At 43.8% G+C, this 25,188-nt stretch overlaps 1 protein-coding gene across 1 annotated transcript in view; it reads right to left on the reverse strand.

Moving 5' to 3' along the window:
• The window catches only part of MMD2 (monocyte to macrophage differentiation associated 2), a 240,607-nt gene that overhangs the window by 10,211 nt on the left and 205,208 nt on the right, over positions 1 to 25,188 (reverse strand). Inside the window, exons 5-6 of the mRNA XM_069209978.1 lie at positions 16,734 to 16,835; positions 9,355 to 9,424 (exon numbers count right to left, since the gene is read on the reverse strand). Of these exons, the coding sequence (XP_069066079.1) occupies positions 9,355 to 9,424; positions 16,734 to 16,835 (172 nt within the window). The remainder of the gene's footprint in view (positions 1 to 9,354; positions 9,425 to 16,733; positions 16,836 to 25,188) is intronic.

Below are 25,188 nucleotides of genomic sequence, written 5' to 3' on the forward strand. Positions count from 1 at the left end.
TTTCAATAAAATAAAAGCCGTAAAACTCAATAAATTGCTTCCTGATTTGACCTTATTTCCTTACAAGTTGAGGACTTCATAGGGTCCTTGCTTAACATGATCTAGTATAGCACATCTAAATGAGAAAAAAGTTTAAGTAGAATAGGAAAGGACATAAAGAAGAGAAGCATATGGCACACATGCAACATTCAATCTAACCACCGACCAAGCCAAACATCTTCTTCCACCACCCTGAAGTAAGGCTACACAGCCCACGTCCTTCCATTAAGACCAAAGGACTACATCAATATTTGTTATATTCCTACAACTTCCCAATCTTCAATGTTCTTAACCCTATCAACACCATACGGAGTCTCATTTGGAGTAATTAATGCAACCCATATATTCGTTATAGGTCTATGGGGGTAACACCGTACTATCTTTCCAACTAAAGAGTTTTTTTACACAAATGTCCATTTATTTCCCCAAAATGTTTGGCGTACACCAGGGGCTCCGTAGCTTATCCAAATCTGAAGAATAATCAGCGAAACTATTATAAATTTTATTTCGGTTGTATTTTAATTTTTAAAATGTTTCATTTTTAAAATGATTTTTAATCTTTTAACGAATTTTGTCGCAATATCTAGTAAAAAAATAAAGGACAGAAAAACAAGCAGAATGTGACACACTAATAACGGAACTAGAGATAAACACACGAGGATTGGTTAATCTAAAATCTAGAAAAAAGTCACTGCACTGAGTGATCAGGTAAGATTAATATGCCTTAATTAAGAAATACAAAATACTATAAGCGGGGGAATCAATGATGGGAATCTAATATCGTGTAAACTATGTGCAAACATAATCAGAGAAAAGATAACTGTGGTAAAATGTCAGGTGGGGATCACATTAAGAGACTCTGACAGCAAATTATAAGTGTTTACTACTTACTCTCAGGAGGTCGTCATGCCTCGTATTCAGACAAACTTCAAAGACACAAAATCCTGCGCCTCAAGCTGGACAGGCACAGCCACTAGTCCCAGATTTTAAAACAGAAGTCATCTCGTACCTAGCTATGCTCAAACTTGGGAAGTCACCAGGCACTGATGTGTTCACCCCCTATATTAACAACCATTCTGGCTCCAGTACTAAGGTGCTTGTATAACACCTTGTCAGACCCTGGAACTCGGGCAAGCACCAAGATGAAGGTCCATAGCTCTGTAATACCTGAGGGAGGCAAACACCTGATGAGCTGCAAGTTCTGTAGGTTGACCTTTCTGTGAACATTGATGCAAAGATATTCAAAGGAATACTGACAGCTCATCTGGGGATGGTTTTGCCTGGCTTGAATGGCGCCGATCACTTTTCCCCCAAGAGAAACTATGGTGAGAATATGTAATGTAGACAACACATTGTAGATAATATAAAATGAACTTGGCAGAGCACCTTACTTCTGTCCTTGAATGTGAAAAAAGTGTTTGACTTACTAAACTGGGTTTCGTTAAGCAAACTCTTGAGGCCGTGTTAGCACAGGTAACATTCAAAATGTGGGTGAAATGTGGGTACCACACCCATCAGTGCGAACCAGGCTTAATCTGAATACCTCCCCACAGATAGCTATGCAGAAGGGAACTAGGCACAACACTTTTATTGTTTGGTAAAAGAAGCACTGGTGAAGTAACATAAACATCACAGGATCAAGGTAGGAACCGTGGTCCAAACCCTCACAGTGTATGCAGAAGATGTCATGGCATCGGTGACAGATCCAATACATTTAATCCCTGCTCTTTTGGAGGAACTGTGATGCTACGGCGAGGTCTCGGGATTTAAAATAAAACATCCACATCCCAAACAATACACATCTCCACCAGCCGAGCAGGTAAATTGAATCAAAGCAAGATACCCCTGCCAATGGCAGTGAAATTAATGACTTACTTAGGCATTCAAGTTGCCCAACCTCTGTTGGAACTAATCGGGCAGACCAGATAGAGAAAAAAAAGACTGCTTTATTAGGACAGGTGAGCAGATTATCAAGGTAACTTTACATAACATTATGCAAAACTCCACCTCACTAATACAAATACAAAAACCTAACACCCCCGCCCATAAACCCCCCCCCAAAAAAAACTTGAAACCATTGCCCCATCCACCATTCAAACTATCATTGCCTGCAATACCCTTTCTTTCCATTCACAGCCATTGTTAGACAACCCAACCTCCTTTTCCCTGCCTTTCCTGTGCCCTGCCTCCCCTGCCGGCCCCAAACCCTCCCAGCCTGTCTGGCTGTCCCCCCTTTCTGCCACCTGTCTGGAGCTCCCACGGTGCATTAAAATATACTCAGAAGCTGTGGGCAAGACGGAAGAAGCCCGACACTCGGTACCGCTGAGGGGTGTGGGAGAATAGCTGCAATCCTAATAGTAACAGTGCCCCGAGTACAATACCTCTTTAAGACCTTCTCACTACCGGCCCCACACATGGTGTTGACATAAATTGAGTGAACCATAAATGAACCATAAATGAGTTTATATGAAAGGAAAATCCAGAGAATCAAACGAAAGATTGGTTTATAAACCTCCTACAGTAGGGGCGTTGCAGCTTCCTAGTATAGTGAGATACTTCCAGGCAACACAGTTAAGATCCTCTGGTGGATTGGAGAAGAAAGTAGCCTGAAAACCATGCAGTTTCATAGCCCGACTAATAACAGGAGCCAGTTCCAGGAGTGTTCACTGGCTGGGAAAAAACACAGAGCTACTTGTTGACAATAACCAGAATTACGCCGACAGTGTGGAATAGGTTTGCAGTTAAGACGGGTGTGACTACATTTCCCTCCGGGCAGATCCTAAAAAACTCAGAATTGTCAGTACTGATGAAGAGGAGGGCACTTTGAGAGGAGGAAGAAGTCAGAATGCTACCAGTATCAGCAGGTGAGGCTCTTGGTCATGAGAGCCTCCATTAGACCAATGGGCAGTGGAGTAGAGAAGAGCTCACCCTTTCTAAGCAATGGCTGGTTACTAAGGAGTGAGACAAAAATTACAGATGCATCGGGGGAGAATGAGAGAATACTGGAGAAACATAGCCATGAGAATGAAAAGGTTGGACATTTTTGAGCAGGGATTGGGAAGAAAACCACCACAGAGGTCTTATAACTCTAGATGCATGGCAATAAGGGCAATAATGGCAAGGGTGATGAAATATTGGTATTTTTCTACTGCTAAGTCACACAAGTGAGATCCTCACAGGTTGAACGAGTGTTGGTGGTGATGCAGGGGGACAGGTACTCGGCTTTATTCAGTCTGGGGCTGCCACGAGCCTGACCTAGCAGACATCATGTTTGGGACATCCATAACCAGGTTTCTTGGCAAACCTCCTGTGACCGCCTGGTACAGGCAAATTGATGTCATTAACGTTAGGCACAGTAAGGAGATAATAATTATTCTTTGAAGGAAGGAATGCACTCCGGATATCAGAGAATTGAAATATGAATTATGGGACAATCTAGGGATGTAGAAAACACCTTTACATTTGAGCAGAGTTGTGAAGTCTTTATGAAGGTTTGGGCATCCTTCCTGATCTATCTAAGAACCAATTTAAGGGGAGTGAAATGCCCTTGATATCTCAGGGTATTGAAAATCCTTCCAAGGCAGGAGGCGATTTGTGAATTAAATACTGACGAATAGAACAAACTTATCTCTAGAAGCACACATAGGGCCTGATTTACCAGTTTTTGCTGCAGGACACCGCAGCAAGTCAATTTGCTGTGCTGCCCTGTGCCAAAAGGAAAGGGCAGGAATGCACCGTATTAATGAAATATGGCACATTCTTGTCCTTTCTGCCTGCGTCGGTGCATAAATTTGGTATCTAGCGCCAACACAGGCACCCTTGCACCATAGTCCAAGGGTGTCTGAGCTATTGGCACAATTGCTTTAGTACAGGAAGGGAGACCTTCCTGCACAAAAACAATCAACTGAGGCGTTTTCTTCTTCCTATGTGCGCTGCAGAATGCAGCACCTACAGAAAGAGGAAAAAACAAGGAGAAATAAAGAAATGTCTCCTTGTTACGCCTCTCCTGGAGAGGCGCACAGTTTTGACGCATTCCCAGTTTTGCAGCTTCTTGTATATCTGGGAATGTGTCAGAACCCATGGGTGTTTTGTGGGAAGCCCCACTGCAGCATGCAAGGAACGCCTCCTTGACGTAGAGTAAGGCAACAAAGCGCTTTGCACTGCCTTGCCTTACTCCATATCTATGAGGCCATGCAAAGCCACACAGAGTGGCTATGCGTCGTCTCATTGATATGAGTGAGAGGCCAGCACCACCGGAGCGTCAGAAGAAGTGATGCTCCGGCTTCGCAGGCCTCTTGTAAATGAGGCCCATAATTCAGAGGATGGAGACAAGGGACAAGGAGGAGAGCCTACTGAATCATACAGATGCAGGTGTGAGAAGATTAAGTTATTAGTGTTTTAAGTGGGTTGAGCTAAATAGAACCAAATGGGTGTGATTTTTTTAATTCCTCACTGGCCTTTGCTTGTATGCCGGAATATGTGTTAACAAATACATTAATAAAAAGATTAGTTACATGAAATAATTACTATAATTGTAGAAAATAAAAGTGTTTTATATAATTGTTGTTTCATGTGGTGGTCCATGTATCTTGGGGTGATTTTCTTCTCAAATGTTTTATGGCTATCGTTTTTATTGGAGGATTGTGAGGGTAGTGATTACTTAAATGGATGTTACACATTTAATTGTATTATATGTTTTTAAAATCTTGGCTTTCATATAAATTAAGATATATATATTTTTTTTTTTAAATTCTATGGTTATAGAGTTTATTTGTGTATAGTGTGAGGAATATTAACATTTTTGTTATTCTCTTTGTTTATAGTGTTCGGTTATACATTTTTATTGTGGGGTTCCTTTTTTTACATTTTTAGAATTTAAAATGCTTATATTTGTTAATGTGGTGAATTGGTTATATTGAGTTTAATTAGTGTTTTTCAGGATTTTGGTATTTCAGCATATTTTATTGTATATTTTGTGGTTTTGCTCATATATAGAAGTTCAGTACGTTTGAACTCCTCGAAATGTACTCAATTTCCACAAACCTTTGGGTTTGGAGCTGAGGATAAAATATTTGATCCTCTTCAGTTGACACAGTTTTCTAAAGGATTGAGAAACTGGATTGAAAATAGTAACAGTGACTCCTACCCCATTCATTTTGTAAACTTTCAGACATGTTTGTAAAATTGGTGTTAGAAAAGTTAAACTGGCCACCAGGATCTGTGCACTTTTCCTACAGTCCCAATGTGGTAGGACTGGAATTTGAATACTAAATCACACCACTACCACATTTATGCACTTTCCTCAATGTTTATGGGACTGGAGTTAGAATACTAATTCTCACCAGTGACGTTTTTGTGAGAGCAGACTTGCTGAGAAGCCATTGTTCCATAACCTCTCAGCAGCGCAATGAGGAATACAACAATGGCTGCAGAGAAATCGGGACAAAAGCAAAATGGAAGTAGGTTTAAGAGTATTAACACATAACACTTATGCAAAACCCTTCTTCTAAGTTAATGTGTGTTTTTATAAAAGGTGTGTTTTCACTAACCTACTAAGTTGTACTAATAGTAACAAAATGTAATTCACAAGCACGTTAAACTTGCTAACATGAATCTTCACAGCAGATTCCTAATTCCTTCTCTATGCCTGGACACTACAAGGACTTGCTTTGAATGTCACCCAAAGTTATTGCAAATGTGAATGTCTGCCAATCTCCTGAACCTGGCATGAGAAGGGAGCATCTTTCAGTATGAAGAGTATCTTAACGTTCAGGGATGTAATCCTGGTATTGATATATTGCGTGTGTAACTGTTGGTTAAACACCCGAACAGAACAAGGTAACATCAAGGCATCTCTTTAATTTGAACTGGGTTATGTCCCACTCTGGTCTTTCAACAGTTAAAGAGAGATTCATACATTTCAGACTTGAACAAGGACATGGATGACATCATTCTGAATCTGATCATATCTAAGATGAAATCATTGACACTGGTTTGTTACCAGTGGGAATACTTGATAGTTGCTCAGCTATAGCTAGGGAGGGGGCACATCTCCTATATAAACCCTTTCTTATAGAAGGTGGGGCAGAAAGGTCTGAAAGCTGAATGATATGCCCCTGGACAGAAGCCAAAAGAACATAGCCTATGTTTGTGTCTTTCAGTCTGTCTATGTGTGTGAACCTGGAACAGGAAGCTTAGCAACACATCTCAGGAATGTGATGTTGGTTGTTATGGGAATGAAAGATCTTGAATGATGAAACTCTATGGGGCATGCCCTCTTTCACCCTTGCAATTATCACAGGTAAGCAATTGGGAGATTGTACATGTGTTTAGGTATTTTTAATAGTCTTTCCTTGTTTTAATAATATGACTATATGACTAATAAATACCTAGAACAGAATATGGTTAGATTATAATTTTCTGTTGTGGGCTAAAACTAACCAATAAATGTTTTGAATCTAATTGTTGGCAAATCTAATGTCATAATTTCTATTATTCATTCTGATCTTGGTTAAGGTTTAACTTTGATGTTTGCTCTTACTATAATTTGTCAAATGATGTTACAAATAGTGCCTAAAAGTCCTACATTCCTATTAGATAAGGGTAATAAACATTTGTTATACATATATTGCTGTCGGAATCGATTAGCAGAGTCACTGTGTTTGAGGTTCCTTGGGTAGGTAACCTGCTAGTTTTTGGCAGGTATTGAACGGTCTTGTTCAAATGTGTACATTTTCATTTGAGTGGAGGTACACGAAACACATGTGGTTTTTATCTTCTGATCGCTAAAGCGGTTATTGTATGTAATTAACCTGGCTTCCACTTTATTGAGATAAGGAATCATAGTGGAATCTGTTCTGATGTAAACTGTTTGTAATACATCAGCTGTGTTCTACCTCAGCCAGCTTGTATGTAGACTGTAATATTCTTGCATAAAAAAATCTGACCAATAGGTCTTGTTTGTGCGATATAAAACTGAAAGATAAATAAATAAATAATTAGTTCACTAACGCTGATTAACAAAAGAGGATTTCAAAAGTTAATAGCATGTGCTAGTCATTAAGTTAATAGTCATTTCGTAGAAGTGAACCACAAAGAAAGAGTACAAAAATATACACCAGGGGGTAAACACATCTTAGCTGGACCTTTGTTAATGTTATGTTCCATATCTTCTAGCATCAATGTATGAAACTTTAGACAAATATATTGTAACCAATCATTTCTGAATTACATCCAATAATGTGTGACAACAGATGGATTATGTAGTTTTAGAAATCAAGTGCATTTGGACTATCAGTACTAAAATAAAAGAGTGCATAGAACACACCTTGAATTACGTATTTGAATTTAAAAGCTTGGGTATTATAGGTCACACATTGGACTATTCAATATATGTTTCCTTGGGTAAGCATTACCCAGCTTCAGACCATTGCACCCAGAAGAACTGGACATTTTCTGGACTAAAGTTTCCCATCACCAAAAACCCTTCACTTTCAAAACTGACTTTAGCTTCAAATTCTATAATACCTTCTGATGTCGAATGTTGAACTGGTTCTGAGATTCTAGTGGGTTTCCAATCCATTTCAGAAATGACTATATTGAGCAGTGCTAGTTATTAGAAATCTAACTTTGAGTATGGAAGTTCAAAACAAAAAATTGCTAAGGAGTACTGAGGTCAACATTTGGAAGAGCTTTATGTTACAGGAACAATATTGTTTGAGAGTTATTGACACTGAAAAACAAAGCTGGTCATGTTTTATCAAACTTTGGCCCAGATTCTGGTAGATGACATCCAATGCAGCGCAGTGCCCAAAGTTGCTGTGCTTCATTGCATGACCAGGAGAGAGCAGGAGAGTACCATATTCTCATAGAAATGGCTCTCTCCTCCCCTTTCCCAAGCACCAGCACTTTTTTCAGCTGCCGTGCGCCACGCACACACCTTAGCGCCATTGTGCTAGGTTGTGTGCGTGAGCCTAGCATAGGTTTTGTGCAGGAAGGATGTCCTTCCTGCACAAAACACTAAGCCTAGACAAGTTGAAATGCTTTTCCGACTTTGTATGTGTGATGTACACTGCAGAACACATGCAAAGTTGGAAAAGCAGGGAGATATGAAAACATTTCTCAGTTTTGCGCCTGCTTTTCAAAGGTGTTAATTTTTGGTGCTAAACCCTTCTGATGTTTCAGAATCAGGTGTGACGTTAAGAAACATAGTTGGTAGCACTGGTATGCCCATGTATCACCCATGTAACGCCTCCCTGACGCAAAGTAATGCAAAGAAGGGTTTTGCGCTGCTTTGAGTTACTTTGCCACACAAACCAACGCAAATACCTATTTGTGTTGCTCTGTGAATGCCCAAAAAAGTTTAGCGTTAAAAAAGTAACACTAAACTGATGCTAAAACTTTGAGAATCTGGGCCTTTATATTTGGATGTGCTTATGTCAAGTTAGTCATACATTGACAGTAGTTTACAATTCAAGCTTTTATTTCGGTTAAAAAACATTAAAAGCAATAATAAAATTTACAATAATAAAAGAAATTGTAATTTATAAAAATATAAAATTGACAGTAGTTGTCCGATGCAATGTATATTTACATATGGCACTTCTATAGAGCAAGCCTAGCCAGAAGATGCGGAGCGTTGCAATGATGAATTATACTCCCATCCTGTATAGTGTCTTGTCTGTTCTCTCTTTGTGTCCTTACTTCTGTGCCATGTTTTATTTCTTTAATATTAGAAGGTGAACACTCAGCAAATGATGTATGTGAAATATTTTGGGTGTGTTTATACAGATTAGGGTTATGGGATTGATATGTTATTTTTTGTTTGTAGATTTTACAAATGTGGTCTCACTATTTTGTTGAATAAAACTGAATATAAGACAGTTGTATATCAGCTATAAATAGAAGCACAAAACCGCAAGAAATTATCCATAATGAATTGTCGACAGAGCATTGGACATAGCCAATCACCTACCGACACCACATGGAACTCTGTAACCCATATAAAGCACACCCAAGTGGTTAACTTAATACATACATAGTGCTCGGAGATGTCTGTAATGAATCTTGTTGGCCCCTGTTAAAACGTTGAAATCAATACATAAATAAGCAAATAAATAAATTAATTAATAATGCACATGCAAAGTATGCAGGAGGAAGAGTGCATTGTTTGTGCAACTTTTGCTTACAGTAGTTCTAAATGTTCAACCGGAAGATATTGCTATTGCCCTTGCCCAAGCCCCCCTCACTCTCCCTCCTCAATCGTCCATTGCTTCCTGTCCCCAGCTTTTGCTCTGGTTTGAACATTTTACTTACCATAGAAAAGACCACAACTGCCGGAGAGAACCCCATGACAACGTAACAGATAAGCTCTACCATCTTGTACCTGTGGGAAAGAGAAAAAGAGGCGAACATAAGTGTCAGATAGTGCAGTGCCATACTGTCCCAACATGGCGCCCATACACAAATTGCTCCCAAAGAGAAAAGGCTGCTTCACACGTGAACACTCACCCCTGGGATCTGTCCTGGCTTTTCAGGCATTGATATTTTTTCAGAGTCTATATTTTACCAAGTCGTGCAAAAGTGACAGATACACAACACCATGACTTTTCTTCCTGTCACCCACACAGGCTCAAGTTGAAAAAAATGAGTGGAAGGGAAAATATAATTGTACGGGTTGTGTTTGACAGACTATAGTGTGATGTCCTATGATAGACTACATTGGGCCAAGCAGGTCATGGAGTGTGTAAAAATATGAAAATACTTCAACAGAGGTTGGTACTGGCGGGGCGTTGCTTGCTCGTGAAGATTGGGAACGTTATGAGTCAGATTGCCCAACAGTCACGCTGGCACATCTTGTTAAAATACTTTAAGAGAAGCAGGACACGAGGGGCCCTTAAAGAAGCAGTGGAAAGAGGGGAGTGCGAATTGTTAGGGCTGCTTCAAACACAATAGTTTTAAACTAACCGAGTGGGTGTGGTTGTGTGTGCAAGGGTGTGTTTGTCAGTGGGGCATGTTGAAATGACCCCAGTGAAACCCGACAAACACCTCACCATACCTGTACCCAACTATTTACTACAGAGTATTTTTTTTAGAAATGGGTGTGACACCCCGAAACAAACCCTGAAGCTTCGCCCCTGGGTAGTATGTAGCTAAGGTATCTACCTTCCAAACCACTTATACTCTTTCTCTGTAAAAAGCGGGAATCGTGACTATCAGTACGGTAGTATTTGAGCTATCCTACAGATGGCGCCATAAACCCGTACTTGAGACTTTACGTTTCAAGTGTTCAGAACATATGTTCAGCAAGAATAAACATCTGGACTGCTTGTTTATACCCAAATGGTCCTTTTACTCCTGTTTGCATCATTCTTTTCGGCAGAGTGCATAAACTGTGTATACAGTACTATAAACACATGGCTAAAGAACTTCACTCAAAGGGGTGTGAATGCTTAGATCCCAAACTTATAAAAAAACTATGAAAAATTTAATTTAAGGGTACCAAACGTGGCCTTTACTTCCCTGCTGCTAGTGTGCTACACATGAATGCACAGAGGACATTGCAAATTAGATTGTAAATTGACCCATGATGGCGTCATGTGATTAAATTATTGCTGACCAATCAGCTCCCAGCTGACCACGTTTCCTGTTAAACTCGGACACTGAACCATTTAATGGCGCACTCTCCTACCAAAGTAGTCACTTGTCCGTTTACACACCTGCATGGAACAACCTACTGATTGACCCACTCCCTCTCGCACACCCAGTTGCAACTGTTTACTACTTAGTTACAGTGCACACCTAGCTATAATTGCCGATCAAGGAGGGGCAAAACTCAGCCCCTGCAGCCCGTGCGACGCAGGTGGCGAGGCCCTCCCCTTCAGCCCCCACCCCTCAAATCTTCAGATGGCCCCACTGAACCCGCGAACAATAAATATATGCAAGATGTGGGAGACTCGGGGGCTCCTCTTCATATTCTGCCTCGGAGTGGGAACACTGTTTTACGTTACGCCACTGAGGCCGATTCCACAGGTTATTGTGGTGGTCCCAGCCGTCTTCTAGTACGCAGCAGTGCCGGCGGTGATGGTGGCCGTGCCCTCTTGCAGAATGCGCCCGGGCCCAAGAAAATGCAGATTCGGCAGTTGTGAGTTTCGGAGCCTCGTGGGGTGGACTGACCTCTCTCCGCCCATCCAGGTCTCGCTTTTATTCTTCAACACACGTGACCCTGCAGGTTAGACCACAGGGCCACGTACACGAGTGAGATACATCTCCTACCCCTGTGATAGGGACCTATTGACACCTCCCACTGTGCGCACTCGTGTCACGAGTGTCACACTACATTCCTCCGCTATTTTAAAACAATTGCATTGACTTAAAAACCGATTCCCAAATAACCTCCCTCAAGTATTAGTCTGAAGGACAAAGATTACTCAAACATTACATGGTGCTTTCAGCCAAGTCGATGGGACCGGATTGGCCTACAGATGGTACTGGGTCCTCTCACTCTTCCCACTTGGCAATTGAGGGGCTGGTTCCGCCTCTCTTGCTGCAGGGCTGTCCAGGACCAAACTCTCTCCCCTCTCTACACCTCTCACCTCAGGCAGGGAATCAGCTCGGGTCTCAGCCGTTGAGAGTCGTCACTGACCAGTTCCTCTAGTTCAGTCTCTGGGTTTGAGGATGGAGAAGTGTGAAACATTTTGAAATGTGACACATTCCTGGACACCATTTTGCCCCCTCACGAGCAGTCATCTTGGTGCTGTGCAGATGGGTGATGGTCCACGGGGATCTTTCGAAAGGCAAGCAAAACTTGCTGCCTGGATTCCAGTCCTTGAGGAGTACTAGGTCGCCCACTTGGAGCATTGGGTGTTGGACTCTGCATCGTTGGCTAGTGCGCACATTGAACTGTTGGTGCTTAGCGAGGACCTTCTTGTTGTCCACTCGAGCGGGGGTCCACTCGGGATGATGAGGAATGGAGTCTTGCACTATTCGGCCCATTTACAGGTGTCCCGGGGCTTTTCCAGTGGCGGAATGGGGTGTCTGCCTATACTGTCTTAAGAAAGCATAAATGGCCCAGTTATAAGGCTGTTGGGTGGCATGAGTGATCCGGTTCACCTTGTTGCTTGTCCTCATAAAACGCTCGGCCTCCCCATTGGCTTGTGGCCATCGTGGAGTAGTTTGTCAGTGTATGATGTTCCAGGACTTGAGGTACTCAGCCATATCTTGGCTTTGGAAGGGGGACCCATTGTTGGTTCTTAATTCTCTGAGCTGCCCATGATTATCCATTATCTTTTCCAGCTTGGGTAGCACCTCGTGAGCCACTAGTGATGATATGATTTCGACAATTGGGTATTTGGAATAGTCATCGATGACTACCCTTGTGTGTCTTCCATCAGTTAGGCTGCCGAAATCTAAACTAGCACTGATCCATGGTTGGTGCAGCCCTCTTTCCATTATCACTGGGGCTGAGTTTGATGCTGCCATGGACACCAGGGACAGGCCCTCACCAGGGCTTCAACTTGCTCGTCGATGAGCGTGAACCAGACTTTGGTGGCAGCCTACTCTTGGTCCTGACCATGCCTTGATGGCCCACATGGGTGAGTTGTATCATCTGGTCGTGGAGGCCGGCGGGGATGACAAGCCAGTGTCCTCTCTCTCAGCAGTCATCCCTCTGGGTCAGCAACTAGCTCTAGACGAACATGGTACAGACTCTTGATGCTGTGTCGTACCTCGGGTGTTTTCTGAGTTTATATTTCTTTAAATCAATGCATCTGATTGTTCTTCACATAGTCCAAGACCTGCTGCAAGCAGTCCTCGTTGGCAGTGGCTCGCTGTATCTGGTCTAGGGAGATGGGCAGTAGGCAGGATCTGTCCACTACGTATTGGACATACTCCTCCGTCTCCGATGCTTCATCCTCCTCGCCCGGAGGCGCTGCTCTGGGGTGTCTGGATAGATAGTCTGCTGAGTTGGTGGACCCGGGTCGGTATTCCACCTGACAGTCATACTCCTGCAATTACAGCAGCCATTTTTCTATTCTTGGGGGTGGCTTTGATGGAGTCACTCAGAATAAGGGTATGAGGGGTTTGTGATCATTGGTGACCACAAATGGCCGACCACAGATGTAGAGGTGAAAATGCCAGCACCCCCAGTAGATTGCAATGGCCTCCTTCTAAATCTGGTAGTACCACTGTTCTGTACCCAAGAGAGATTGGCTCGCGAAGGCCACCGGGGCCCACTCCCCTCTCTCTGGGTTGCATCAGGGTGGTCAGGTCGGGGATGAACCTACCACAGTAGTTCACCATCCCCAAGGAACTGCAAACCTCAGAAACATTGGTGGGCGCGATGGCTTCCTTGATGTCACATACTTTGTCAGGGTCTGGGGCGATTCCCTCAGCTGAAAAAGGTGTACCCAAAGAAGCTGATCCATTGGATTAGGAATTCACACTTGCTCTGGTGAAGAGTGAGTCCTGAGTCTTGGATTCTTTGGAGCACTCCTCGGAGTCAGTTGTTGTGCTCTGGGATGGTCTTATCATATATCAGGATGACATCGCTGACATTTATTGCACCTGGAAGGCCTTCCAGGATTTCTTGGATGGTGTTTTGTAAGTCGTCGGCGGCACTGGAGATGCCGAAGTTCAATCTGCTATAACGCCTAAAGCCAATATGGGTGGAAAATGTGGTGATGTATTGCAATTCCTTTGCCAGGGTGAGCTGATGGTATCCAGAGCGCAGGTCAACCTTTGGAAACCAGCAGGCGCCACTCAATTCCTCTGTTAGGTCATCCACGGTGGGGGTGAGATGTCGTTCACGCGTGATGGCTACATTAGGCAGCCGCATGTCCACACATATGCACACCATCCCTCCCTATTTCGTTTTTCTGGTCACTACGATCGGGGAGACCCACTGGATAGGCCCAGATACTCTTTCAATGACTCCACCTTCTTCCAATTATGCAAGCTCTCTCTCCACTTGTGACCTCAAGTGGAACACAATTCTGCGGTGTCCCAGAACTACCGGCCTCACCGTCAGGTCAATGTGGAGTGTTACTTCCTTTCCTTTGAGGCACCTGATTCCTTTGAACACACCATGAAATTCATCAAGTATGTGGATCGGTCCTTCCTGGTGGACGCCAAGGGCAAAGGTGATGATCCTCAGCACTTCTGGTATATCTCTCTGGATAGTAGGTTGATGGAGGCTCAGGTGTCTACTGTGGCGAGTACTGGATGGATGCCCACTAATACTTGACACTGTGGGAGGTGGTGATGCATTCTTGTTGTTGTCCCCACTGTGAACACTGCGTGAACTGTGGGTTCAGTCTCTTCATTGTCATCCATATCACTTTGAGGGTCTGTTAGGGTGTTGACGGTGGCTTGGGTTGCCCCTTTTGTGCTAGAGTGACATACTTAGGTGAAGTAGTTGTACTTGCCACATGCTACACATCTCTTTCCCTTTGCAGTGCAGTCCATGATGCGGTGTGTGGGGCTGCTGGAGTATCCGCATGACTTCGGTGATGTTCCTTTCCTTGGGGACTTTCTTGGGAAGGGTGTTGACATGACAGAATTGGCCGGTTCTGTCTTGATGGTATTTTGGAGGGCAGCTTCCATGTGAGATTCTCGAGCTTTGGCAAGCTCCTTGTTCCAGCCCATCGTCAGAATGTCAGTTAGGGAGTTTCCTGGTTCTTCCAGGATGCATTCTCTTAGCTCTGCTGAGGCGCAGCCATGTATGATTTGGCCTTGGATCTCTTCACCCTCGCCGGTGAAGGCACAGATGCTTGCTAGCTCCTCGAGTCTTGTGTGGAACATGTCGAGGGACTCGTTCTCTTGTTGCCTGGCTTGCCTGAATATGAACCGCTCGTAGTCTCGACTGACCATGGGTGCGAAGTACACATTGAGTGATGTTATTAGGATTGCATGTGTTCTGGGGGCTGCCTCCGAGAGTGTCTTGGAGATTCTGTGTAAGTCTTTTTCTCCTTCGTGGAGGATCATGGCCAAGTTCCTCTCGTCTTCTATCTTCATTGTGTCAAAGTAGAGATCCACTGGCTCTACCCAAGGTTTCCATCTGGAGGTCTGTGCAGATGGGGTGCCTTCTATGATGAACGGCTCTATGGGAGGAATGTTGGACATGTTGACATGTCAGTTGCTCTTTCATGGTGGTGTGGACTGCCATTTTGCTCCCTTTCCTCTCCTGTCTCCATGATATCTTGTGTGTGTATATGCCAGCCCCCCCCCTTTAGGTGCAGGTAAGTCACTTGCCTCTGGTCCTGTTGGTGGGTGCTTGTGCCGGTATGTAAGCGCGCTCTCTGCTGCCATGGAGCTTCTTCAGGTGCACAGGAGTGTGTGGGGAAGTGTGGGCGACTGTCTGATGACGTCTCCTAAGCTCGCCAAGTACCTCTTTCACTTGCGTATTGCGATTTATTAAGTATTTATTTTCACTTGATTTATGGGTTGGTAACCTGGTAGACTTGAGGGTGTTTTCTCATTGGGAGGAGGTGGGCTTTTACTTTTGACCTCGTCCTGGAGCTTGTACCTGGCTGTTCTGTTTCCCTCAGTCTGGACATGGTTTCTACCAGCTGTGTCCTAGTGGTGGCACTCCGCCGCAGTGTCTCCGACACCGGTGCGAGGTCCGCTAAGCTCCTGTACCGTGTTTCTCTGCTGCGCATATTGTACGTTGGTGATCTGTACCATGATGTTGCTTCAGTGGGGCCATCCCGCCCTCATCGGCAGTTTGTGGTGTTCCCCAGCCAACTTCTAGTACGCGGCACTGCCAGCGGTGGTGACAGCCGCATGCTCTTGCAGCCGGGGCCCAAGAAAACACAGACTCAGCAGCCGTGAGTTTCCGAGTCTCGCGGGGTGGATTGACCTCTCTCCGCCCCTCCAGGTGTCGTTTTTATTCTTTAACACCCATGACCCTGCAGGCTAGACCACAGGGCCATATACACGAAAAAGATACATCTACCACCCCTGGGCTAGGGACATAGTGACCCCTCCAACTCTGCACACTAGTTCCGTCACAAGTGCAACACTACAGGTATGTCCTGTGCTTACCAGATGGCATTTTGCCATGCCCTGTGGTGCGTTTGCAGAGGGGCAGCTCATGGCTGTGCTTTGTGTACACCATGTCGTCTCCTACTCGGACTGACATCACTAATGACACCATTTGTGAAATTACTGTGATGTTTGTTGTGAGATTATGAACAATGTAACAAGGGTTCCTAAATTGTCCTAAACAGAATTAATTTCAGTGGTTCTTAAAGTCTGGATTGTAACCATAACGTCACACTGCTAACGTTTTTTGTGGAATTTATTTGATATTTTGGACAATTGACTTCCTGAGACAAGATCCTTAATGCTCCCTAACTAAAAACATTTTTATAATGATATAACTGCACATGTCCTGAGAGCAATGCTCAAAGGGGCCCGGTGTGTGTGGCTGACCCAGCATACAGGACTACTATTAGACCCATGGACTTTGTGCTCTGTGCACACTGCATGGCACCCAGACAATCCATGATGAAGTATTCGTGTGCACCATGCCATAATCTGTCAGCAGCATTTACACACCATGGCTGAAGTTCATGGTAATGCCCAGTATTGGCACATCAGAAGCTATGGAAAAGCTGAAATATGTGTGATGGGCAAGGGAGCTGGAATGCTATGATCTTGAACACATAAGGTTACATGAAGTATGAAAAGCTTACCTCTCATGGAAGAAAAACACATAAATCGTTCCAGTTGATGCCATGAACCAAATGATCCAGCGCATGTGGGAAGCCCATGGGCCCAGCTCACGAAGATTCAACCTATGAAGTAGATAGCAGGGTGTGTGATATAGATGAGCCTTTGCAGAGCAATTCACATTTATACATGTATACAGACATTTCATTCAGAAGGAGCAATACACTTGTAACAATAAATAGAGGATACACAATGGGTCAATGTGTAACATGGTCCTATATTGCCACAGTTCTGATATCATCATCAAGATTATTTCAACATAAAAAAAATGTATGTACACACAAACACTCACACACACACACATATATATACATATATATATTTTTCAGTGACAAAACAATAGGTTAAAGAAACTTTATAATTAATTTGTCAGTGACATCTTTAACGTTTTGAACAAAAAAAAAGAAATTCACTAGTTATAGTTAGCAGTGTGAACCATAGCTTGCGCCCCTGCCATGCACTGCTTATGACATCACTCATGACATGTTCTATGACCTTATTTATGACATCACTAATAACACCTCATGTTGGCCTATAAATTACTATGACATTAGACGCCTGGTAGTAGGTACAAAATAGCTCAGGAGAATATCAGCCATTATCCTGCCATCAAAGATACAACTCCATTAGATGCAGAAAGCATGCATTGGGTGCAACACTGACTCTATAGCATACACTTTACAGGTAGCATAGATATATAAGAATCCCTCATCGAGGATGGTGTTCAGTTTGTATACAACTATTCGGAGAAAGCCAAGTTTCTAAAAACAGTGAGCGTCAGTTCCAAAGCAAATGACCTACTATGGACAGCTTTTACCTGTACGAAACACCCGAAAGCCACCTAGCCTACAATGATAAATGATGTTAATATCAGTAGAGAACTGGGTACTTTAAACAGTGCTTACTCTATGGAAAGTATTTACTTTACACCATACTGTTTACAAACAGTGAAACTTTCATAAGAAAAACACCACAGAGTATTAAAAAGTATCTACTAAGAACAGTGTACACTCTATGCAACAGTTGTCAAAAAGAGACTATTTGCTAAAAATAACCAAGATCTAAAGGTGCTAAACATCCTACTACCTGCATCCTTTACCCTGTGGTGAAAACATGACAGATAGCCCAACTTCCAAAGCAAAACAAGCACACATATATAGGTTAGTACCTGGTGCACAAAGCCGTCTATGTTAAGTAGAAACTGTCATGCTGACATGATTCTCTCCAATAACACAAGACTGCTTACAAAAGGTATTATCTACTGTGTAGAATCTTACTCTCGTTAAAAAGGTTTTCTGCAGAACCCAAAAAATGTTGTGGAACATAATGAACTGCCTGCAGCAGTATGAGCAGGGAAACCAATGAAAAGTCCTCTCTTAGCAAGTGGGAGCACTTTTAATCAACACCCCTTATGCCCCCACCCCCGGAAACAGTCTTGTTGTTTGCTCCCACTTGGCAGGAGGTTTAAAAATGTGTGTGCCAAGTGAGAGCAAACACAGGTTTCCCTACCCATGCCTGTGCAGACAGGGAAACCGATATGTCCCACTGGGGGGCTCCCCAGGACATAGCCTGTGAGCCGTCCCAGAGGATGGCATTCCTGGTGCTATTAATGCCTCAGAGAGGAAGCACTGCATGACCTCCCTCCCTTAAACAAATTGGTCCTGGGTTTACGTTCCCTGGGTGTTCTAAAGACTTGGGGAGAAGGCCATGCGGACCCCCCTCCCTATAAAATGTAATGTCGGCCCTGGGGGGTGGGCTCCCGGGGGCCCCTGGCGGTGAGGGGGCTAGGCTTCCAGGGCAATACTGTATTTAAATGTGGCCCGGCCAACAATTATTTTTTGATCCCGCATGAGTCTATCTGAATTGTGGCATTTTGTAAATAATTTTGTTTTTTGGCCCCAGGGGACTCCCTGGGGCCTATGGGTCAGGGTATCCCTGCACTCCCACACTCCCTCCATATATCTTAATGTTTTTTCAACTTCAGGGCACTGCACTAAGTCCTCAAGTCCTGTAATGGCTGCCATTAACATTTTTTGTCATGTTACTGGCAGCAAGTCAGAGCGCTCAATCTCACAGGAGCCTGACTCCTGTGGGAGCAAGATGGCCCAAAGGAAGCTTCCTGGGCCAATCACAACGCTTTTTAAACTGGCTTTTCCTGGAGAGTCTCTCAAGACCCAATTGCCAAAATATACAATATTATTTACCCTTAATTTCTAAAAAATTGAACGGATTTAGATTAAACAAAAGCACAATCTGCGCACGAAGATCTAGCTTCCTGCCAAATTTGGTGTAATTCTGTTCAGCAGATTTTGCTGTAGCCTTATTAAAGAAGTCTATTACAAATGCATGGAGATTTAGGCCCTCATTATGAGGCTGGCAGTGGTCTTACCGCCGCGGACCAGGCGGAAAAGACTGCTGCATTACAAGTTGTGGGGTTTGGCCGAAGTCAAACCGCCATAACGCCGCCTGGCCCGTCGATGCAGTCGCACCAACACGGCCGGCGGTGAGCTCCTCCGGGCCGGCTGCAGGCCTCAGGTCACTGCCCGTATTGCGAGGCAGCAAACCACCAGGATTTTTGCGGTGGTGGGTCCGCCACAAAAAGCTTGGTGGTCATGCACCCGGCAGCAGGAATTCCCATTCTGTCACCAGCACCCCCCCACACACGCCCACACACCTCTATGCACCCACCCACCTGTCCACACACCTGCAAACGCCCCCACCCAACCGCACATATCCATACAAACACCTCCACCTGCTCTCACACTGACATACACACCCCCCCACTCGCACTCACACATACGCACCCCCTCCGCAATCATTCACACCCCCACCTCCCGCCGCATTCATGCACATCCCCCACCCCCTCCACACACACATACATTCACACACTACCCCCTCATCCGCACACTTGCACACAGACACCCCCACTCACTTGCAGACTTGCACACAATGTAACCCCACTCATATGCATCCCAATATACACACCTACTCACACGCCGACACCCCCCTCCTCTGCGCATACATGCAGACGCCCCCCAGCCGCACGCATACATCCAGACACCCCCATCCGCACACGTACACGCACTCAGATACTTCCACCCCTCTGCATACAAAAACACACGCACACGCACTCGCACCCCGACATACCCCCTCCCCTCTGCATACATGCAGACACACACAGCCTCCACGCACACATACATACACACGCTCACACCAATTCAGGCACACATACACTCACACACCACACACATGCACCCAACACCCCACGCCCACTTTTGGACGATCAACTTACCTTTTCCAGCGAGGCAGTCGTCTGGGAGTGGATGGGTCCTGACGTTTTCCAGCGCCAGCACCGCACCGCTGATAGAACTCCGCCACATCGTATTACGTATTGTAATACAGTGGGCGGTGTCTTATTCTGTGGCGGTGCTGGTGGTGAAACCGCCTCTTTAACTCTGTTGGCCAAGCCGACGGGGGCGGATGTCTGCCTGTAAACGGGTCTCCTAATATGGCGGTCAGCAGCCTGACAGCACTGGTGGTACGTTGACTGCAGCGGCTTCGACGGTCTTTGAAAAAGACTGCCAAAGTCGTAATGAAGGCCTTAGTGTTTTGGGACCCCCCTCTATTTTCTTGGCTCCTCTCGACAGATCACCCCAAAACTTTCCAGGAAGGACCTGAGGTAGATGCACTTGTTCTTTGGAAAGTTTGGTGAAGATTCATCAAACGTGGCCAAAGTCTGTCTATCTATCTATCTATCTATCTATCTATCTATCTATCTATCTATCTATCTATCTATCTATCTATCTATCTATCTATCTATCTATCTATCTATATGAATATATATATATTACCTGCTGATGGTTGCCCGTAGGTAGATATGGTTAGGACCATGTTTCCATAGAAAAATCATTTTTTGACTTGCTATATCTTTGGCACCGTGTGACGAATCTTCACAACATTTTCCCAAAAAAGTGTGCGAGTGATTCATGTTGCGGCCTGGAAGTTTCAGGGTGATCCGTCAAAGGGGGAGCCAAGAAAAAGGGGGAGGGGGTAAAAAAACGTTGATTTCCCATGTTAATTCTCATAGAAGTTTTGAACACGACTACACCTTGAACTTCTGGATGAAATTACACAAAATATGGCAGAAAGGTAGCTTTTTATTATTGTGGAGTAAATCCATTCAGTAGTTTTCGAGTAATTAAAGGATAAATACATTTGTATATGTAGCACCGTGGATCCGTTGCGGCAAATTCGCAAATGCGCACACCAACAGGAATGCTGTGATTGGCTGGCCGCAACCTGACCAGAAAGTTGCAGGTAACAGGACACAGTTATCAGGGCTGAAAAATAGAAGGAAAAGAGGTATAAGGGTGACGGTAAACTGACCTCAGGGATGTGATGTAGGGGTATTTGAAGGTTAAATGATGACCTTATGAAGATTTTATTTAATGACACATGATATTCGCAAATACGATGCAACGCAGGCCCTCCATATAGCGTTGCAACAAATTCACAAATATTGGCATCATTTTTTTAAAATAAAAACATTCACATACACATTCATACACTAATACCTTCACTCATAGATACACTTAGAGACTCATCCACCCACTAGCACCCAATCAGACACTCATGCAGCTATTCACAGACCCACTCAGACACTCATGCACCCACTCATGGACCCATTCAGGCACTGACGCACACACTCACAGACCCACTCAGACTCTCATGCATCCACATACTCACAGACCTACTCAGGCTCTGATGCACTTATTCACAGATCCACGCAGACCCTCATGCACCCACTCACAGACCCACTCAGACACTGACACACCCACTCACAGACCCACTCAAACCCTCATGCACCCACTCACAGACCCACTCAGACACTGATACACCCACCCACAGACCCACTCAGACCCTAATGCATCCACTCACAGACCCACTCAGACACTGACGCACCCACTCACAGACCCACTCCGACACAGAGGAACCCTCTCAGAAACCTATTCAGACTGTCATTCACCCACTCAGAGACTCACTCAGACCCTGACAATCCACTCACAGACCAACTCAGACCCTGACACACCCATTCACAGACCCCCCCTGAGACTGGTACACCCATTTACAGACTCACTCAGACACTGATGCATCCACTGACAGACCCACTCAGACACTCACTCACAGACCCACTCAGAGACTCATGCACTCACTCACAGACCCATTTAGACACTCATGCACCCACTCACAGACCCACTCAGACATTCATGCACCCACTCACAGACCCACTAAGACTCTCACACACCAACTTAAAGACTCATACAGACACTCACATACCCACTCACAGAGACAATCTCACACCCACTCTTACACCCGAGACACCCTCTCACTCCTATTCTCACACTCAGAAAGACAGTCTCACACCTGCTCTCACACCCAGAGACACCCTCTGACACATATTGGCCCTGTGGCCAAACCCACCACGCACGGCTGAAGGGCAATCATGGCATGAGGTTGGGTGGTTATGCAGGTTGACTGCAGGGCCAGGTCCCGTGCCAGGCCATGCAGGCAACCCCAACCCCGTGGTGCTGGGTTGGGTGGTTAAAGGGGTTGGCTGCAGGCCTTGTGATCAACACATACCGTGCACAGCCAAAGCCCTTGTGTGACACAGGGTTGGGTGGTTATAGGGGCTTGGCTGCAGGGCAGTATGGCCATACGCCGTGCACTGCCATGGTTGGATTAACGTACAGAAATAAAAATTACTTTACATTAACAAAAACATAGAAATGCACTGAAAAACAACAAAGATTACAGGGTCGTTATGGTTAGGTTCTGAATTTATTTGTATAAAGCTATAGAAATTCAGCAGTTATAGTTAGAGTTATTTCAAGTAACTATAACTCGCGCCTCACCATGAACTGCTAATTACCTCATATACTACAGCACTCATGACAACTTCTATAACATTATTAAAAATAAAAATTAAGCATTAGCAGTCAAATTAAGGAGAAAAAACTGTGCCTGCAGAGGTGTGAGTTATAGTTACCTCAGGGCATGAGTAAAAGTTACTTGAAATAGCTCCAATTATAACTGCTGAATTTCTATGGTTTTGTATGAGTAGGTGCATCAGTGTCTTAGTGGGTCTGTGAGTGGGTGTGTCATTGTCTCTGTGGGTCTGTGAGTAGGTGTGTGAGTGTCTAGGTCTGTGACTGGGTGTGTGTGTAGACTAACATCCCCAAACGTGTACTAATGAGTAGAATGACACACCATGTCATGCACTGTTGCATGCACTGAGACAACCAGGTGGAACTGATGCATTAACGGAGATACCCAGGTGCACTGTCATGTGTACACTATAATACCTGATATATATGAGATGTCATCAGTGGTGTCATCACTGATGTCACTGACCATGTCATGAGTGATGTAATATGTGAGGTCATAAGCAGTGCACTATGAGAGCCCAAGTTATAGTTAGCTCAAGTAATTTTAACTGCTCTATTTCTACAGTTTTGTACGAGTAAATTCAAAACCTAACAATAACGTTCATGTAACCTTTGTTTTTTTCAATTAATTCTTAAGGTTTTTTTTACTTCTATTTCATAACTATAACGTCCCCATAACCTTTGTTTTACATATATATATATATGGCAGGGGCAGTGATTGTAATTAAAGTGCAATTAGAATCTACTGTGAATCAGATGTGGATCTAAAACTTGACAAACATTTAACACTGCATGTCACATCACCATCTTTGTATTACTGCTCCATTGAGATAAATGGTTTTTTTTTGTATTGTTACTTTCTACGTCGAAATTACATGGTAAACTGGGATATTCATCCTTTGCAGTGCAAGTGATCAAGAACTTTGTTTCTATTTCGGTTAGGCAGAGGAGGTCTCCCCTAATCTAGGTGTATGTATGTGACTGAGACATTCCATGATATTCTTCTTTTCTGGATGGTCATCAATGGACCTATTGAGTACTAGGTTGTGCAGTTCTGCTTCCTGATACAGCGGGTTGCATATAGCCATTAAACAAAAGAGGTTAGGGCACAGGTTTTCTTTTGTTCCAAAACAGTGGACGTTGCATTTGGCAAAATTAGCATTACCAACCCTAGTTCATTAGGTTTTGGGAGTATGATTGGAACCATTCTACGGCTCTTTTTGAAATCCTGAACTATTCCACATTTGATTTAGACAGGCTGTCAGTTGGTTTCTGTGTTTCTATAAATAATGTCTTATGCATAAAACAAATGAAAAAGTCAAAATAAGAGACTGCGGTGCTTTCAAGCAATAGAGTACATGCAGCGATAATATATCCATAGCGATGTGAGAGGTCAAAACTACTGCCAATGGGATGGATGTACTCTGAGCTCCACTCCCAGTAGAGGTCACCATACGTCAAGTTTCCTACTGCATGTCATTTGCAGTTGATTTCCTGAAGACCTCACATACCCATGCTGGATCCTGGAACGTGACATGACCAGGGAGCTACAGGAGTATGTGAAATAACATAATATTGTTTATGACTAGAAGGCAGGATTTCTGCTGTTGTGGGAAACAGCAACAACATTGATCAAGGCAACCTTGAAGGACTTGTCAGCAACCTATGATCCCATCGACCAATGTTTATTTATTTTTTATATCTTTTTATTGCCATTTACTAAATAGATGCAAGACAAAGATGTCATATTACAAAACATGCATCAGCATCACATTGACTGTACACTGTGTTGTTGCAAGGGAGTAAACATATCGCCAAGATATAACTCAGGCCCTAGGTCATGACCTAATTAAAATGACAATCTAATATAGGTTTTGGGGCAGGGTAGGCCAGGGTTTTGTAACTCTGAAACATTTGTGATTTTTTTTTTACTAACTATGAGACATAGAACACCCAAATTAGACTTTGTTATAATACTGCAAAAAATGTGCTTCTCCATTAATGGTCTTGCTCGCCATTGGTGGTTACTGACAGTACAATATCTATACTATCCATGATTAAGTGAATGAAGCCCTTCCATACTCAGGAACATAATAACATTTAGATTGACATATTGAACCTTAATGCCATCCTTGGGGTTCTAACATTGCCGCAAGGTGTTTGAGATTCCATCAATCAACAGGTTCTCTTTTTAATCTTTCTTCGGCTTTGGAGAGAAGGCTAATATCCTACAGCAAGAAATTTACAAACTTCAATGCAATCCTATAGCTATATATGGTGCTGGCGTATGCGGACCCGCTAATCTTGACCTCTGTAAGTAGAAGAAAATAATTTTGGTAGAAGGATTACACATGCCACAATGTAGCTCTAGTTATTTATGTCATGAGTAATTGGGTATCCCTACCTTGAGGACCAAATCAATTTACAACTGCGAATCTACTAGGTCCAACCCCCAAACAGCATTTTTTAATCA

This window comes from Pleurodeles waltl, chromosome 10, assembly GCF_031143425.1.
Source record: "Pleurodeles waltl isolate 20211129_DDA chromosome 10, aPleWal1.hap1.20221129, whole genome shotgun sequence".
NCBI lineage: Eukaryota > Metazoa > Chordata > Amphibia > Caudata > Salamandridae > Pleurodeles > Pleurodeles waltl.